Source organism: Scaptodrosophila lebanonensis, unplaced genomic scaffold, assembly GCF_003285725.1.
Source record: "Scaptodrosophila lebanonensis strain 11010-0011.00,11010-0021.00 unplaced genomic scaffold, SlebRS2 tig00001410-arrow-pilon, whole genome shotgun sequence".
Classification (NCBI taxonomy): Eukaryota; Metazoa; Arthropoda; class Insecta; order Diptera; family Drosophilidae; genus Scaptodrosophila; species Scaptodrosophila lebanonensis.
This window is the reverse complement of record NW_022060738.1, coordinates 7,626,871-7,644,661: the sequence shown is the minus strand read 5'-3', so window position 1 is coordinate 7,644,661 and position 17,791 is coordinate 7,626,871. Positions and strand designations below refer to the sequence as shown.

The 17,791-nt window shown below is 36.7% G+C and overlaps 1 protein-coding gene across 3 annotated transcripts; it reads right to left on the bottom strand.

The window, feature by feature from the left end:
• Nucleotides 1–467: 467 nt before the first annotated feature.
• Nucleotides 468–11,472, bottom strand: LOC115630462. 3 transcript variants are annotated; one of them, XM_030527028.1, is made up of 8 exons: nt 11,410–11,472; nt 6,781–7,298; nt 2,831–3,194; nt 2,261–2,664; nt 2,080–2,201; nt 1,904–2,019; nt 1,728–1,845; nt 468–1,667 (listed from the first exon to the last, which is right to left on the bottom strand). In XM_030527028.1, exons 2-8 carry the CDS (start codon nt 7,034–7,036, stop codon nt 1,179–1,181), a joined length of 1,869 nt encoding a protein of 622 aa, XP_030382888.1. In that variant the 5' UTR covers nt 7,037–7,298; nt 11,410–11,472; the 3' UTR covers nt 468–1,178. The 3 variants fall into 3 exon arrangements, with proteins under 3 accessions (XP_030382888.1, XP_030382889.1, XP_030382890.1); XM_030527029.1 differs by having other exon boundaries at nt 11,328–11,420; XM_030527030.1 differs by lacking the exon at nt 11,410–11,472 and adding an exon at nt 8,555–8,604.
• Between the last annotated feature and the right edge of the window lie 6,319 nt (nt 11,473–17,791).

Sequence of the window (17,791 nt, the reverse complement as noted above, 5' to 3'; positions counted from 1 at the left end):
GACCGGCTTAAGTGAAGTGCAATCGGGATTCGGGACATGCCAGCAATTAACAAATTATCAGTTAAGTCAATTAGAGTAGCAGGTATTATTTAAAAAAAAAAACACAAATACGTTTAAACATACTCGTATACATCAGATAAAATACTCCGAATTACTTAAATTAGTTACATACAAGTGTATTGCGTTTAACTAATTCATAATAAAGTCGTATTGAAAGGAAGCTGTAAAAGAAGTTTCATATTGGATTCAAAACTCTTTAGAGGGTATATTTGTTTTCGTTTTCTCTTCGATTTTTTTTTTTTCAAATGGTTTTTATTTTTAACAAACTATTAAAAAATTGCATGTTCATTGCTTTTGTTGTAGTTCTTGTTGTTGCTGTTGTCGTCGCTATATTCATTTACACAGATACATAAATATATATATATATATTTATATTTATATAAAATTGTTTAAGACTAAAAGAAGTTACATAATTTAAAATAATGATAAAATATCCGCCAATACATATGCATGTTTGTATATACTCGTATATTTATAGTATGTCGTGTTTACATCTACTGCGTCTAGACAGAATTTTTCACTACGGTCGTGCATCGAAGTTGCCGATCTGATTACTTTAGCCGATATGTTTCGCTATGCTCTTCTATATTCCTAGACTCAAAAGAAGCACAAAACAATGAAGAGCGCTAATTGCGTTATAGTACATACATACTATATGTATATTGATTTCGATTCGATTCAATTCTACGTATTTATATATTGTATATAGAATATTTTGTCACTGCTTAATTACCTTTCGTTTGCTCTACATATGGAATTGAAATTTTCGCTATCTCTAAAAGCTTCTTGGTTTTCTCTCTAATTTCGTAGTACTCGTATTGTGTTTAGGATTAGTTGTAGTAGTTAGTTAGTAGGTAGTAGTAGTTATGCATATAGTATATGTACTTGTATGTATTTTGCTTTGTAGTATACTTCGTTTCAACGCTAACTTAAGATTTACACGAAACTAGAAACTAACTAAATGAAAACTCAATATGGGTAACGATTACAAATTAATCTCAGAACTATACAAAACGCTTAAAGCGCGTCTACCCCATACGAAAACCCATATAAAACTTTTGCTCGGCTCGGCCCTTTTCCTCCTCCTCTATCAAGCTTTCTCTATTTCCCCAATCGGCTTACTTGGGCAATTCGTAGATCTGGACGGGCAGCGCTTTTGGCGTTATGATCTCATCCTCGAAGTCATCATCGTCACCATGGATGGAGTAATCGTCTCCATGTATGGTGTAGTCCCTGCCGCTGTCGCTCTCAAACTCATTGGGCACGATCTCGACATCGGTGGGACGCAGAGTGCTGCGTGTGCCTCCGCCAGCCTCGCCTCCATTTCGATCTGATCTCGTTTTGGTCGACTTGATGATGTGATCGCGCAGCATGTGCGAATAGAGAATGTCGTCTATGTAGTACATGGTGCCCAAGTTGTAGACAAACACCTCGCTCTCGGTAATCTGCGCATTGTTAACGCCCGTATAGTTGCTGCCCGGGTTCCTGGTTATCTTCACATGCCCGCCGCCAATGGTCTCGAACAGCTCGTTATCTCTGAGATCGCGATTGTAGAGTCGACCGCGGACAAAGTGATTGAGCAACATTTTGACACCACGCTGGGAAGCCTATAAACTCAGGGGGATTAGTTTGAAAATCCTAAATGATTCGAAGCATTCGTTACATACCATGACATCATCGGACAAACGATCGAAGCCTAGTTTCTGGAAGGCCTTGTCCTCCGGCACAAAAAAAGTGTAATTGGCTCCAGACACATGTGGGGCTATTTCAGCATTGTTCAAATATCTGAGGACCACAACAAAGTTAGATTCAAGCTTAACATCTCTTTGCTGAGACGACAAACCTAGTGATTTGTGTAAAGCGCGGATCACGTTCGAGGGCGAGGAAAGAGTGCGATAGAAACTGAGCACCGAACCAGGGAAAGGCCAAAAGTGGCGGAGTCTCCTTATCCTTATGCATCTGCAACAAAAAGGATGCAAGTTGTAGAATATTGACGATCAGTCAACGATAATGCCATACCTGATGTAGTTTAGAGACGACAGCCTCAGACACGAAGAGCACCTCTGTTATGATGAAGACTTGATTGCCGTTGGAGAGCGTGTAGTCGGCCATAATGCTCACATTGTTCACCGTAGGCGTCGCTGTGGGCGCCCAAGTTATAAATAAGCAACTATCTGCGATAGGAGGCCCGCATACTCACGTTGTCCGTGAAAGACCACATCCTCGCCGCCCATTGTGTGCACAATCATTTGGTCCATATTCCTCACATCCGACATGCGCAGCGGGCGCTGCATGGGCAGGAAGTGATTGCGCAACACGCTCTCGGTAAACTCCTGAACGCTGAATGGATAGAAGCCCCAGTCGATGGGATGCCAGCGCTGGAAGGCATTGTCCGAGGGTATGAGGTACGTGTATGTGTTATCGTCCATAATGCGTGTCAGATTGCTTTTCGATAAAAAGTGCTGGAAAACTTTTGTGCCCGTCTTCATGTTGCCCAGAAACGACATTAGTGGACTGGCCTTCGACTCCTTGATGATGGGCTCGACTTTGGCGTGTGCATTTGTGATGTTCGGCTGCTCCAGCGGCTGGGGGTCATTGTAGCGGCTGCAACGTAAAACGGAAACGGATGTGAAAAACTGTTTGAGGATGGGGAGGAGTGTGGAGTATGAGTATGAGGGGTATGTGTGTCCGTATGCTTGTGTCTGAATACGAAAACTTTTTGCCTGATGAGCTACGCTTGAGTGCGCACTCAAGGACTCCGTACACTCACTTGTTCGTTTCCTGTATGTTGCGCTTTGAATAGGGCGATTTTCTATCACCCAAATAGCCATCAATTGCAATGGCCATCAAGTTTTCATTGATACGCAATTTGTAGAGTATCTGCTGACCATTGAGTAACCAAACATTATTGTGTGATTTTTCCAATTTACGAAAAACGATTTTGTGTCCGTTTCCATTGCCATATGACTCCTCCTCCTCCTTGCTGTTGGCGGCTGCCCCACTCGTGGCGCCATGAGGCGTGTAGCTATCGTAGATTTTTCCTGGCACCAAATGCTCCAACATGAACTCCTTTAGGCGCGGCTTCTCAATGGTGCGCAAGTCAATTTTGGGTATAATCAACGTAAAGGGTGTCGCTGCCAATCGAAATTCGGGTGAATAAAAAAGAAAATGCATATAGAATGTGTGTACATTTAAGGATATACATGCTTCGATGTTCACTAATCAATCTACGAGTACATACTAACAAACAATTCTAGTGCATTTACATATTTACTCAACAATCGATGTTTTTCATTATAAATGATCGGCTATCATCAGGCGGACCATGTATTACATAGATATTCCAGATTCCTCGTAAAAGTATGCTTGATATTTATCTACGGCTTGCGTGAAGCAATTTTGCAATTGCTTTTATTAAAAATAATAAAAACAACTTAAAACTTGTGGAAGATCTGGGACAGTTTCGCTCATGATAATTGATTGAAAACTTATTGAAATTATCTCAAAAGGGATTTAAAGCTCGTGTTTATTATATGGAAGATCGTGACTGACTTTAAATACCGTGAGTCTCATAAATATATTTGAAAAAGAATTTAAATTCTTATAACAAACAATTCTAGTCTATTTACATAATTACTCAACATTTGATGTCTTTCATTAGAAATGATCAGCTTACTGAGATATTGCAGATTCTTCGTAAAAGTATGCTTAATATTTGTCGACAAGTAGGTCTCGCGTGAAGCTCGTGACAATCCTGCTATTGCTTTTATTAAAAACTAAACTAAAAACAAGTAGAAGCTTATGGGAAATCTTATTGAAGGTATCCCAAAAGGGCTATAAAGCTCGTGATTATTATAAAAAAGGTAATGAATGACATTAAATACCGCGAGTCTTGACGTTGGTCTAGGGCTTGTGTGAAGCACGCGACAATTTTGCAATTGCTTTTATTAACAACAATTTCGCTTATGATAATTAATTGAAAACGTATTGAAGTTATCCCAACAGGGTTGTAAAGCTCGTGATTAGAGTCTCATACATTCATTTAAAAAAGAATTTAAATTCCATCTTTGTTGACAAGGGAAAATAAAGTACTGTTTGGGTTCGTTATCTAAAAAAATCGTTCGGTCTTAACAAAAGTTTGATTGAGGCTAAGAGAAGCTATCTCTATTGAAGTATGTATTTGTAGTGTATTTGTAAAAAACCTCGTGACTCTATTTCTCAACTCGCGCCAACTGCTCCCACGTGAACAAATAGCTCACTTGATGAGCCTAGCTTAAGCATTAATGCCAGTTATTTATCAAGGGTGCATTCACGACACATTTCAGAAGGTTCAGTCAACTGGTCTCAGTCGTGAAATGTCGCTTCTAACGTTCGTATTTAGTCTGCTTCAAGTAATGACAATTTGCTGTGGTTGCAACATATATTTATATGTGCCTCGGAAAGGGAAATTCAAGCGCAACCGTTCTCTGGAAACTGCCGTGACTTTGCTACACTGCGTATGGCTGCGACCCTGGTTGCTGGTTACATTATTTATTTATAGTCTACTTTTTGGAGTAATTATGGTAGAAACTGTGTCCACCAATGATCTTGGCCTTTCCTCCTTGTACTTTCTGAACCTGAGTGTCTTTCAGTACAGTAACTTTTATGTGTCCATCTTCATAACGTACATATACAGATTTGAAAAGAAACGGATAGAAAATGTGCTCAATGAGTTCGTCGGAATCTATAAAAATTTTCATTTATTATATGGTCGCTATCCCCGGATCAATTGGTTTGTATATTTCATCTATACTATGGAGTATGTGACCACGAGTTACAAGCAGTTTTGTGTCCAGGAAAAATTGGAAATACCTTTTATTAAGCCTAACTCGTTCCTTGACTGCGCACTCAAGAGGTCTGGGACCCTTTTCATGTTGCTGCAACCACTCTGGCTGTTCTTAGTTTCCCATTTGGGGTTGCTGATGTTGCACAATTGCTATGACCATGCCTGCCATCAGCAGAAACGGCAGCGTAAGCAAAAATTCACCGCCCAACAATATATCGATCAATTGGATTACTACACGGCTCTTATTAGACTGAGGCAAAACTTCGAAATACTCATTCGCCCAATAGTTTGGGTGACGTTTCTAACCGAGCTCGTGATGTGCTTACTCTGTTTTCATATCTACCAGTACAATGCGTTCTCTCCAAGCAACATATTGTCTATATTGGTTATGTCTTTACTCTATCCTTGGGTATACATTAATGAAACAGCGGCCATACGTCGTGCAGAGCAGCAATTTGGAGAGGAACTTTTTAAGTTTCGGTACACCGCGAAGCAACAACGACTGGTCGTGCGACAGCAGCGGCATGTGAGTACCAATTACTACTTAGATGTTTTTATATCCACTACCAGTAGGGTAAAAGGGTACACTAAGTTTCTGCAAAGTATATGACAGGCAGCAGGTGGCATCTCCGACCCCATAAAGTTTATTTATTCTTAACCAGCACGAAGAGACAAATTGATCTAGACATGTCCGTCCATTCGTCTGGATGAACGCCTGGATTTCGGAAACGGCTGAGCGCACATTAACCAATCTTGGTATTTAGACGCCCCTATTTATTTTGTTTTATTGACTTTTCGCCTGCTCTCCCTGCTACAGAATTTCGTCAATACTATCCACATTTCAAAAGCTACATAAACCAAATTTGGCATAAGCAATCTACTATATATATAATTATGCTTTTGCTTTAAATCATTCAAATCCGTCAATTCTAAGAAAAGTTGTTCATCGTATACTTGATAGTAGTAACACACTGTTCCGGTTATGAAAAAGGCTCCCTTGCTTGGAACATTTGAAAACATATTCGTTTCATAATCCTAAGACGATTGGCTAATATTAGAATTGTTTAGAGATGTTCTTGTATGTAAACGTTTTTGTCATAAATCTCCCTCATAAAAACGAGCATCACAGACGTCTCAAGACTCCACCCGCTTGACCTTCCATTCCGGATCAACTAGAGCCTTCCAAATCAATTTTAATTTTAATCTTCATTTAATTTCAATTTAATCTTTATTTTTGTAAGAATTAATATTTTTCGTTATCTAGATCTTAAATAAAGAAACAAAAAAAGATGAAGTAATATACGGGTACGTCCTAAAAACAGGAATGTCATTAACGATTCCAGATCTTAGATGATTGAAACATTTACCAAAACTGTGCTTCAGTAAATCGAAAGCACAGTATTTTGTAAGTAGTTGGATACAAATGTAAGCCTTTAATTTAAATATACCCAGAGTTCTCATATTGTGTTATACATTTACTCAAAATGTCAAAAAAATAAAGAGTAGATATTAGAAAAATTTGTCAAAAGGCGTTCTCGTATCCTGACTAAACAATTACTATTGAGGCTTTTGCACGTTCAGTCTAAATGTTCTGCTAACTTTCGATCAAATATGTCTGATATAATTCAAAAATAATTCAATTCTCTTTCTAGGTGCAAATCTTCTGTCTCTACAAGCTGGTACTCTTTACCCATGAAGCGAAGGGCCATGGGAATGTTTTGCTAATGCAACGCACAGCTATTTTGGAGCTACTGCATCGTGCTTGGGTCTATGCTATGTTTATGAATAGTATTCTAGTCGAGTCTAGCATTGGCTGGTCTGAGCACTTGCAGATATTGAAAGAGAGAAATGGGCAATAAAGTCAACTTTAGCTTTGGAAAAAATGTCGTGCTCACCTGGTTTTGCTTTGTAGTCGTAGAGTTCCAGAACCGGAAAACCATCCTCAATAAACCGGTAGATTTGCTGCCACTTGTCATCCTCCTGATTCCGTTGCAGGTCTGACAAGTCGGGCAACACCTTGCTTTCAATTAGCTTGGCATTCTTAAGAGTGGCATCGATGGTTGAGGATGTCATGTCGCTGCTGGTTGCCAGTTGCAGCAACAAGAGCAGCACAAATGTTGCCACCGGCACTTGCAACATTTTGCACGACATTCGATGATGTGTTGTTGTTCTTTTTATTGTTGTTGGTGTTGTGGGAATTGTTTGATAATTGTGGCACTTGTTCTCAAAAAAGTTTTATGCTTGCACGTGTTTCGTTTTTATTTTTATTTTTATTTCTTTTTTATTGTTGTTGTTATTGTTGATGTTTGTTTGCTTTTGATTGTCTATGGTACCACGATTTTATTCATTTTTGTTAGAGTTTTGGGGCGTGTTCTTCACATTGGCAGCTAGTGTCCAAATGCCTGAGGCGCTTCTAGAAGATATACACATGTACATGTATATTTAGATTATTACATACTTGAGTTGTTGAAGCAGAAATTCAGAAATTCTACTCTTTTTTTTTTGCTGAATTGCCAGCTTATTAGAATGCGAAGCACGAGTCTAGACAACGCTTAAGTTTAATGTTCATCTAAGTGTGTTTTGTATGCGAATGTCGTAATATTTTGGTCGGAGGTATGCCAGAATGGTTTGTCTGAATAAATCATTTTTCTGTAGACTACAAAAATGGCACAGTTACGATGCAGCCTGTATGACCATTTCAGGCTGGTTAGGTTACGTGTGTGCTGCTAAATTGAAAAAAAACCTGTCTTTGACACGATATTCGTGACATTTTTCACCGGTTTGACAAATTTCGTTTCCTTGACTGACTAGCTGAGTGTAACTGAGTGCTGCCAAATCGATCTTTCAGTTTCTAAGTAGTATCGGATACGAGTAGAACTCTGGGATGCAAAGACATCTGAAAACTCCTTACATTTTGACAAAAGAGAGCGTTAGCGTTGGCTAATTGGCTTTAATGTAAGTTTATCTTCATTTCTAGGAACAAGAAGATTTTTTGAGATATGGGAATGATTTGTTGACACGTTCGGTTGCTTGCATTACAGCTACGAATAGTTGGAACGTGTCGAGTGGAAAAAATCAGGTCATCCCAATGAGTCAACGAGCTTTGGGTGATCTCGTGATTTTTTATATGACTTCAGAGTCAGATACGACCTTAACTGCTTAAGCCCGCTGCTTATCAGTTTTTGCACAAATAGTTATATTTATGTATGTGTATGCATGTGTAAATATTATTCATATTGCGGATCTTGTCCAATAATAACCCATGATGTGAGGCAATTTGTTTATTTGCTGACCTCTGCCACACAAATCTGATCGCCCACAAGGCTGGCAAACTGATGGCTGGCAGACAAACAAGTGCGGCATGTGCACAGACTAGATGAAGAAGTTAATTAATTTCAATTGAAGTTGACACAAACTAAGCGACACAATCACAACCACAATCACAACTGCGTAAATAAATCCCAAGTGTGACATAAACACTTTGCGGCAAAATACCAGGAGAGATTAAATAAACTGAACTAATTTGAAAATGTCGCTCACAAAGAAAGCTAATCAATATGCATTAATTAATAACTGAGACAAGTATTTTTAGTCCGCACGCAATTTGAGTAGCACTGGAGTTGCTTTATTATTAATAAAATCACAATTGGCTGCACCTTCTTTCTATACCTTTTAACTTTTTATTGAGAAAGTTGCGCGAGCATTTCACGAACTGCTTTGCACAAATTCCCGATTCGAACTGCGCGCTGAGCCCCAAACGGGCGCAGTCACAGCTTCGAATTAAGCAGCATGCCCAGTGGAAAATGGGAAGCATGTGAAAAACCTGTTTTCCTGTGGCACAATTCCACAAAACCAGTGGCAGGCAACTAACAAGGTTGGGATACTTGATAAATTACTTCTTCGTCGTATGATAGAGGATAGGATTATATTAGGATATAAGGATAGGAACGTATTGATATTTTGAATGACCTGTAGATATTTTATTAAATAAATGTATTTTCATTCACGATATACTACACTTTTCAATTCTTAAGTTTGGAAACACAATTTTTTAAATTTCAGGAAGTTACTACCCGTAGTCCAATTTAGTCCTGCATTTTTTTAAAAGTTTTACAAGTTTTACTAAAAAGTGTGATACTCACAGATTCTTTAAAGTAAGTATTGGTTCTAATTTAGAATAATTATATAATGTAATGAGAATAAATGGAAATATATCTAAAGAGAGCTGTCAGAAGAGCAGAAAAGTATTCGTAACATCCTATTTTGGAGCTACAAAAAGAAAGAAATTCCAATCGTTTCTTCTAATAACGTTCTGTTCATTAAAAGGAAATTACATATTTAATATTAAGTTTTTTAATATTTATATAAATATCTTTAATTACATTATTCTATCCATTCTTCAGTATCTATCTATCTATATCTATCACTATCGCGAAAGTAAAGTATTTACACAAGTAAATTTCAAATCAGGTTACCTTATTTACAATAAATTGATTGCCGAATATTATTTCAGGATCTTGCTGGAGCAGAAACTTCGCTTTCTGCTTTTTAGATTTACTGCATTTACTTTACAAAATGTTTGAGGAATCCTATAAAATTTATTTTTGTTAATAAAAAAGACTGGATATTTATTTCAAAATATTGCATTTAATATATACATTTATTTTCATTTGAATTTCCACAAATCAAAATTACTAGTAATACAATGTTAATACGAGAGGAAGTCTTTTTAGTTTCCCTTTAGAACATATTGAACACATTCTTAAAATCATAGCGAATTTCATTTTCGATCCCACTGAACTATGTACATTTCTCTGTTTTGTGTTTCACGCACATTTCCTAGCGGGCACTTATCACTTATCAAAACGCTCATTATTCATGATTATGCTTTGGTTTTGTGCAAAATTGTGCAACGCTGGGCAATCGCAGTAGCCCCCAACTCGCCTGGGTGTCTGACTGCTGGTCTGACTCTGTCTTGGGTTGGCTCTTCATTGTTTGGCACAGGCTGTGGGGTCCGACTGTCAGTCAGAATGTCTGTTCTTGTTTGCCGTTCGTGACGAGCGGGCAGGTCAGCAATTTCTGTCTGCTGCTGTGGCATGCGTTACAAAATTACATTTTTGGCTTCTTGGGCTTATCTGACTGGCCAGACCCCCCTCTACCCCATACCCCCCGATACACCCGATAATGAGAGTCTCGTGCAGCTTAAGCTCGTGTATTATTCAGTTGACGTGCCATTGTTGTTGAGACTGGCTGACGTTCTGACTACTTGGTATGGCAATTGATATTATTGTCATGCTAACAGTTTTATTTTTAGTCCGACTGCTTTATGAGCTGGGGGCTGTGTGCTGTGTGCTGCTGCTGCTGCATTTTGATGCAAACCCAGCAGAGTTAATTCAATTTGTGATTGTATTGTGTGGCTTTTAGCGGCGGCTTCTTCATAAATAATTCGTAACTAAATGAGTTTCAATTTAATTGTTAATTGATTGAGTGTGGCACGGCATCAGGAACCGGTTTTGTAAATGTTACTCTGACCTGTAAAAATAGTGACGAGATATCCCATATTTATATGCCACATGTCCCATATGTGTGCAAAGTTTAAAAATAATTGCATGGGGCAAGTCAACATTTCCATTTTAATTGTTTCAAATGAAAACTTTACGCTGCAATTTTCTTTGCACTTTTCATAGCCATTGCATGATTAAAAATTCTTGCGAAACAATTTTCCGTTTTGTGCGCTTGCCAGCAAAAGCCGGTAAATCAAGCCACGCACACACACACACACACACACACACATGTGCGCGCTGAAATGTGAATGAGTGAGTGTGTGTGTGCACACACTTGTTAGGGCGAATGAAATTTTCCGAGCTTCAGACGACTCGAGCTATAATAGGGAACGAAGAACGAACGATGGCAGTCGCAGCAGCCAAATGTGTATACGAAAATAGGGAAAACTACAGACTTTACTACTACAACTACTACTAGAGAGCTACTAGAGAAAACAGCAATAACAACAACAGCAACAACAACATGAGAATCAGCAATGCGACTGGCGAAAAATGTATCCAGAGTGCAAACCAATTGAAATTAATTTGCATAATGTGAACACTGAACTGGACACTCATGCCGTGTTTAGCAATAGAAAGCATTAACGAACGAACGGAATGGATTGGATTGGATTATATTGGATGGGTCGGGCTGGGTCGTCGAATCGCGTCGAGTCGAGTCGACTCACAGTTAGCTGCAGCGCGCAATTCTCTGGATTATTCACAGTTTATTGCACTTATTTTCTTGCACAATTTTATTCGTATTTTTTTACGTTTCTCGCACCCACAAGCTAAGCATAAAAGCACCCCCTTCCCTAAACACTTTCACACAAACACACACAACCACTAAACACACGTAGGCTCTAGTTAGGCGTTTATTTTATTTGTGAATTCTTTACATTCGCGGTATTTAAACACTTTTCTCCAATTGAATTATTGCTATTGTAGATCTGAAGAATTTTCACAAATTTTCCTGGCCACCTTTTTGTTGGTTTTCGCCGCAAAGATACGCGCCTTCGCAAATGTTGCGTCTGTTGTGCCGGAAAACTGACGACAAATTGAAGCTTTCGTTGCGCTGCGTCGCTGTGTTGGGCCCGAAAGCGCTGCTGGCTCCTTTCATTGCAGCTGGACAGGGTTGTCAACTAGTTGGGTAGACGAAAAAAAATGCAATTAAAACAAATTTCAGAGACATTAATTAATTGGCAGCGTATATTTCATTAACTTTTAATTTTGTTGTATTCCTTAATTAAACATTTCCAATTATTAATGCGTAGGTTAGCAAAGCTCTTTATTTATGTATGCCACCGTTAGTTTATGCACCACGCGCGGCCAGCTTTCAAAGCTTTAGCCAACCTCAACTCTTCGTTTTGTATACAGCTGTTTGGGCAGCTCTTGACAGTCAAGACAACAACCAGACCATGCTGCCAGCTTTTAATATTAAATTGCGTATACGCACTGTTGTTTTTGAACACGTGTGAGAAAGTAATTGAAGCGCTTTTATTAAAATGGTCACAAGTGTAATGTTACTATGCAGATAAATATTATTAATATTAATATTATAATTATTTTAATTACAATTAATTTTTAATGTTTCATTTGTATGCCATCTACGAAAGGCTACAAAGTATATATTGAGTTGGGGAAAATACAATTTATTTGTTTATCCTATTTAATTTAATTTTAATTTTATTTAAATTGATTTAATGAAGTTTGCCCTCTCCGGTTGAGTTTTGACACATTTGTTTGTACCGTTGTGTTTAATGACTTGTTGCAATTTAAAGGATAGCTTCATAATAAAAAAAAAATTCTGGTCCTTCCTTGATCTACGTTTCACAGATGGAAACTGAATCCATTGCTTTTTTTGTTGTTGCAAATTCAGCTTTTCGTATGTAGATTAAAACTGTTTTATGTTAAATTTCAGACTGTTAAATGCCGCGGCGTTTATATACCGGAATTGCATCTTTTACGTCGTAATTTCATGAACGAAACCAATGTTGGTTCAAGTGCCTTAAGTATATTTTCGCCTTAAAAAAATAATGGAAATTGTCAAACGGAAAAAAAGAATCCCACATTTGTAAAATACTCAAAATGTCCACCCGTTCATCTGAATGAACGCCTAGATTTTGGGAATGTCTACCCCAAACATTATTATATATTATTATATTATTATATTATTATATTATTATATTATTATATTATTATTATATTCATATTATTGTTATTACTCAATTTATTGTTGGTTTAAGTAAATATTAACATTAAGAAACCCTATCTGCTTTCGTAATGTTATATTCAAAAGGTTAGCTTGAACTTGAATAATGACAGTAGTTATAAATTGTTCCATGGTGTTGTACTTTACAACTATTTAGCTAACCAATCGACATTTCATTTTATGAAGTCATTCTTATTCGTTTCAAATAATTAATCGGGTAAATATCATAGACATAAAGTAAAAAAAATAGCACATTCTTTTCTATTGACGTTGAGTTCAAATAAAACTTAAAATAGGCATTATGCATGCTTCTAAAATAGTGAACAAAAAATTCAACTTAAATTGTTCTCCCAAAAATCATATATTTTACGCAGATGTGGAAATTATTTATATATTATTTATTATATTTATATTTATCTACGAATGCCACTTAGAAATAGAACCACAAAAAAGCTAAAAATTTAGAATAAATGAAGAGTACTTTAAAAAGTTGGACAGTTTTAAAAATTACTTTGCAGATGAGTTGGCGTGAACAACAATGGAAACCTACAGATATATGTACACGTACATAGTATGTGTCTGTGTTTAAGAAACGTAGGCTTTATACTCGTTAATCAAAATTTCATGCCTGACTTCTAACCAACTTAGACAATTGAGAAATTTAAATATTGACAGAAATAAGGTGAAATCACGCTCACATCACCACCATGAACGTCATAAAAATTGTCCCCGACACACTTTTAATGTGATGATCAATTGCATATTAATCGGACAACATGAACAACCTGAGCAATTAATTCGCTGCTTGCCAACTACCACACATTTGTTAATACATTAATTGACGCTGCCATATTGTGCTATTTGTACAACTCTGAAAAAAGAAGGAAATATATGCCGGAATGTGCGTGCTGCTAAAAACAATAAATAATTTGTACATGTGACGTTGTGCACTCTGTAAAAAACTATTTAATGTTAAATTAATTGCTGTGCCATAAAATGCACAGCCAGTAGAAGTAGTAGTAGTGAACAATAAAAGCACCAACAACAATAGCAACAAAATATTAAATAAACTATCAAGTGTAAGTGTGGTCAGAAAATCAATTCATTTGAGTTCAAGGTTTTTATAAATTCTGCGCTTTTTTGCTCGCTTTCTCTTGTCGACGCCACAAGAAGGAGCAAAAAGTCTATTTATATATAAATACATATGTATAGTACATACGAATGTATGTCCTTGTATGTATAGAGACACATAAATATGCTAGAGAGCTTAAAGAAAAATACGACAGTGTGGCTTAAAGTCTTAGGCGGCTGAAGTGCACAGAAGGGTTTTCCGTTAGAAGCTTCCACAGATGAGGGGTTCGGTTGGTCGTGTAGTGGCGAATTACTACTACTATTTCCTTTTATTTCGATTTAACAGTGCTCTGTATGTATCAACAATTTGCTTGAAGCTGTGCCTCCCAATTTTAGTTTAACATTTATTTACATAAATTTACAGTGAAAGCATTTTAGGAAGCAGCAATCAACAAAATAACGAAGCAGCCAGCCAGATGAACAATTGTCCTTGTGCGGTGCAGTCTAAAATAGTTAAATGACATGAAAGGCATACACACACACACACACATATATATATAGACTAACAAAATGGCCAGAAAGTTTTAAAGTGCATGGTGTACGAAAATGAATGCAAACTTTGCGGTTGCCACTAAAGTGGCCCGTTTTAAGCTTTCGAAAAAGTGTCCTAACTTGTGCACGGAGAATGGAGGGAAAAATGTTGCTCATCTGCAACTGCACGGCCTCAAATATCCTGTGAGGCTGTGCATTTTATTTAAATTTTTCGATGCAATTCCCTTTTTTTTGTTTAATGCATATTTTAGCACGCTTTGCAGACACTCAACACTCGTTTTCTTCTATCCTTTTGTGATAATTTATGCATATAGTTTGCGTTGACTTTTGGCCTTTTTGTTGCTCCAGAGAATAAATAAAAGAAGCTTTGACATCAGTCGACACTTCGAATGCCTATACAAAAGGCCTGTTTTCTTAATTAAAGAATATGCTTCAATTGAGTTAGATGCTTTAAATTGATGAGGCTATGGACCTAAACCTTAAACCTATTTTTGCATTCTTTAGATAAAAATGTATTGGCTGGTTGAAGGCTTCGAATGCCATTTTTAAACATAGCGGTCATAAATTAATATACTTATGATCTATATTAAATGAGAAAAATTACATTGTATATTCATGCACATTTTCTGTTTTAATAATGTTACCCTTTATTTAATTACAAAATTATTTTTGAAGCCAAATTGTGGGGAATTTTAAAATATATATAGATATACAAATCAATATCAATTCTTCGACATATCGTGGTTATATATAATATAACACGATATTATATATCGTGTTGGTATAACGTTTACTTTATTCAGCTATATATAGTTGTTACTATATTATAGCGATTAATGATTCATGATGGGTGCTTAGCAGCGTTGCCAAACGTTCCGATTTTTTGAATAAGTAATACTATTAAATAATTATTATTTTATTTAATTTTTATTTCTGCTGTTTTACTATTTTTTATTCAGATGATGAATAAAACCTCACTATTTAACGATAGGGTAAGTCTGATTTAAAATATATTATATATATTTTTATTAAAAGCCATTTTTTATGGCTATGGTAAACGTAATTCGGACTCAATATACATACATCTTTTTTTCACTATGTTCCGTTTTTTTTTTTTTTTTCACTCAAAAAGTTTCAAAATCCCGACTTGGAAAAAAATATCTGACAACAGTGGTGCTTAGTCTCTAGTTAATGGTTTAATTTTGATCTAAACTAGAATCTACAACTCACATGCAAAACAGTAATCGCATTTGAAGTTAGCATAGTATTTATACAATAAGTTATAATTAATCACTAATCGAAGTTACCTGGTTACCAATATTAAATGATTTATGCAATAGTGTCAAATTTTAAGAAGCAGATCCAAAGCAATACCGGCTGTAATTTTAATGTCAGTTCAAAATTTTATGAATGAAATGTATTTTTATGAATTCAGTATAACACTTCTCCCAGCAGGCATACTCAGGAATTCAAATCGTTGTTGAATGCAACACTGGGCCGTGTCCCCGCGGACGAGAACAAAGAACATACACAGAATGCCAACAGATAATTGAGTTTATTTTCATTTTGGGCAATGGTAAGCGAAGGCTCTCGCCTCAGTTAGTCAGTCAGTCAGTCAGTCAGCCGGTTTGGCAGCAGCTTATCAGTGAATTGGCAGTTAGCCTTAATTGAATATTCAAATGGGCTGGGCAGAATGCTCATTGGATTTGGCTGGGCTGCTGGTTGCCAAGGCCGTTGCATTGCTTTGTCATTTATTGCTGACGATATGTGTAAAGCTGTTATTATTTAATTACGAATATTTACACAATCGTTACGAACTTAAAGCATTAATTGTTGCGAATTAAAAAAATAATTATTTTAATTGAAAGTATCTTATGTGTGTGTATCTGTGTACTCGTATTTTTTTAATGCGGTTCAACTGCGGTTTTACAATGGCATTTTGCCATTTTAACATAATTAAATTGAGAGCACAAAAAAGTGTTTAAGAGCTGCCATCATGTTTAAATCATACATGTATGTATAATTTGCATAATTAAGAGGGTGACAGACAGTTCTGAAGTAAGTGCAGAGCCTCAGTATTCAATTAAAATTCCCAATTGCCAGACCAGAACTTGCAAGTTAAAAATATTGTATTTTATTTATTAACTATCTTCAAGACACTCAGCCAGAGCAGACACATTCGCACTCTCTGCATGATGCATGAGCTCGCTGTTGGCAATTTCATTTCATTCACTTTGCCTGCCATTTCCTGCTCTTCCTCAGTTCTTTTTTGGTCCTCCCTGCTGGACGACTTAATGAAAAGTGTTCTAGAGAAATTTGCTAAGCAAATTCTAAGACATGTTTCCCCAGACGATGTCAGCAGATAGACATAGCTGTCGGTCCGTGTGGGCTATGCAAATGTAAAGATTTAAATTTTGTTCTTTTCTGAATTGCTGCTTGCCCTTTGCACGCAGCAAGTGTTTGAGTGTTTCCTTTTAACAATAAAACGAAGAGTTCATTTCCAAGTCAAAGTGGAACCCATATCTTCAAGATTAACTTAATACTTATGCTAATAACCATTAAGAGACATCGTAAACTATATTTATTTTTGGATCACCATGGCAAGTCGCGTTGCTCAACATGTTGTTCTAAACATGCCAGATTGTCCGTTCGTTTCTTTGTAGCTCGTAGCTCGCGAGCCAAGTCCACAGAGACTAAAGTTTTTGTTGTAAGTCACAGAGCAGTGTATATAGCTTCGGTGTAAGCGAATATAACTTCTTAAATGCTTGAACTCCATGCTTCTAATTGTTGATATACGTATTTTGTCTGCAAATCAGCTTACATAAATGGTCCATCTAACTTATTTCCAGCAAAGCATAAGTGAGTTAAGGTCTGTTTCTATTATTTCCAACGGGATGTTCGATCAATTCTTTAGATCTCCTCAGTCCGAATGCATTGTTATAGTCTGTACCCAAAGGGTAAAAGGCTATACTAGTTTTGTGCGAATGTATGTAACACACAAAAGGAGGCGTGGCAGACCCCACAAAATATATATATTATTGATCAGGGTGACAAGCCGAGTCGATATAGCCATGTCCGTCTGTCCGTTCGTTTTTTCATTTTTTCCTTTTTGGTGGGAGGTACAGGGTATTTAAGAGTTGAGCTTGCTCGACTTTAGCATTCTTTTCTTGCTTTTAGCTTCCTTCCTTCATTCCATAGTCCTCTCAAAAGATATGTCTGAAAAGCTGTTTTACTTAACATTTAAAGTAAATATATATTTTAAATATCGCAAAAAGCTTATATATAAATGAAAAGTAACTTAATATTAGAGGATCTATCTTTTTTTTTTATTGCTGTTTAGCCTTGGACATACCGCACTAACACACACACATTACATGGACGAATCTCTATCTAAACACCGACCTTTCTGCATTAACGTTTAACACGTAAATAATGCACACATCCTCACCTTATGCCCCATACTTCTACCATATAGATTATCTATTCTTCCAAAAATATACCCCATCACAGTAATTACAAATCAATACA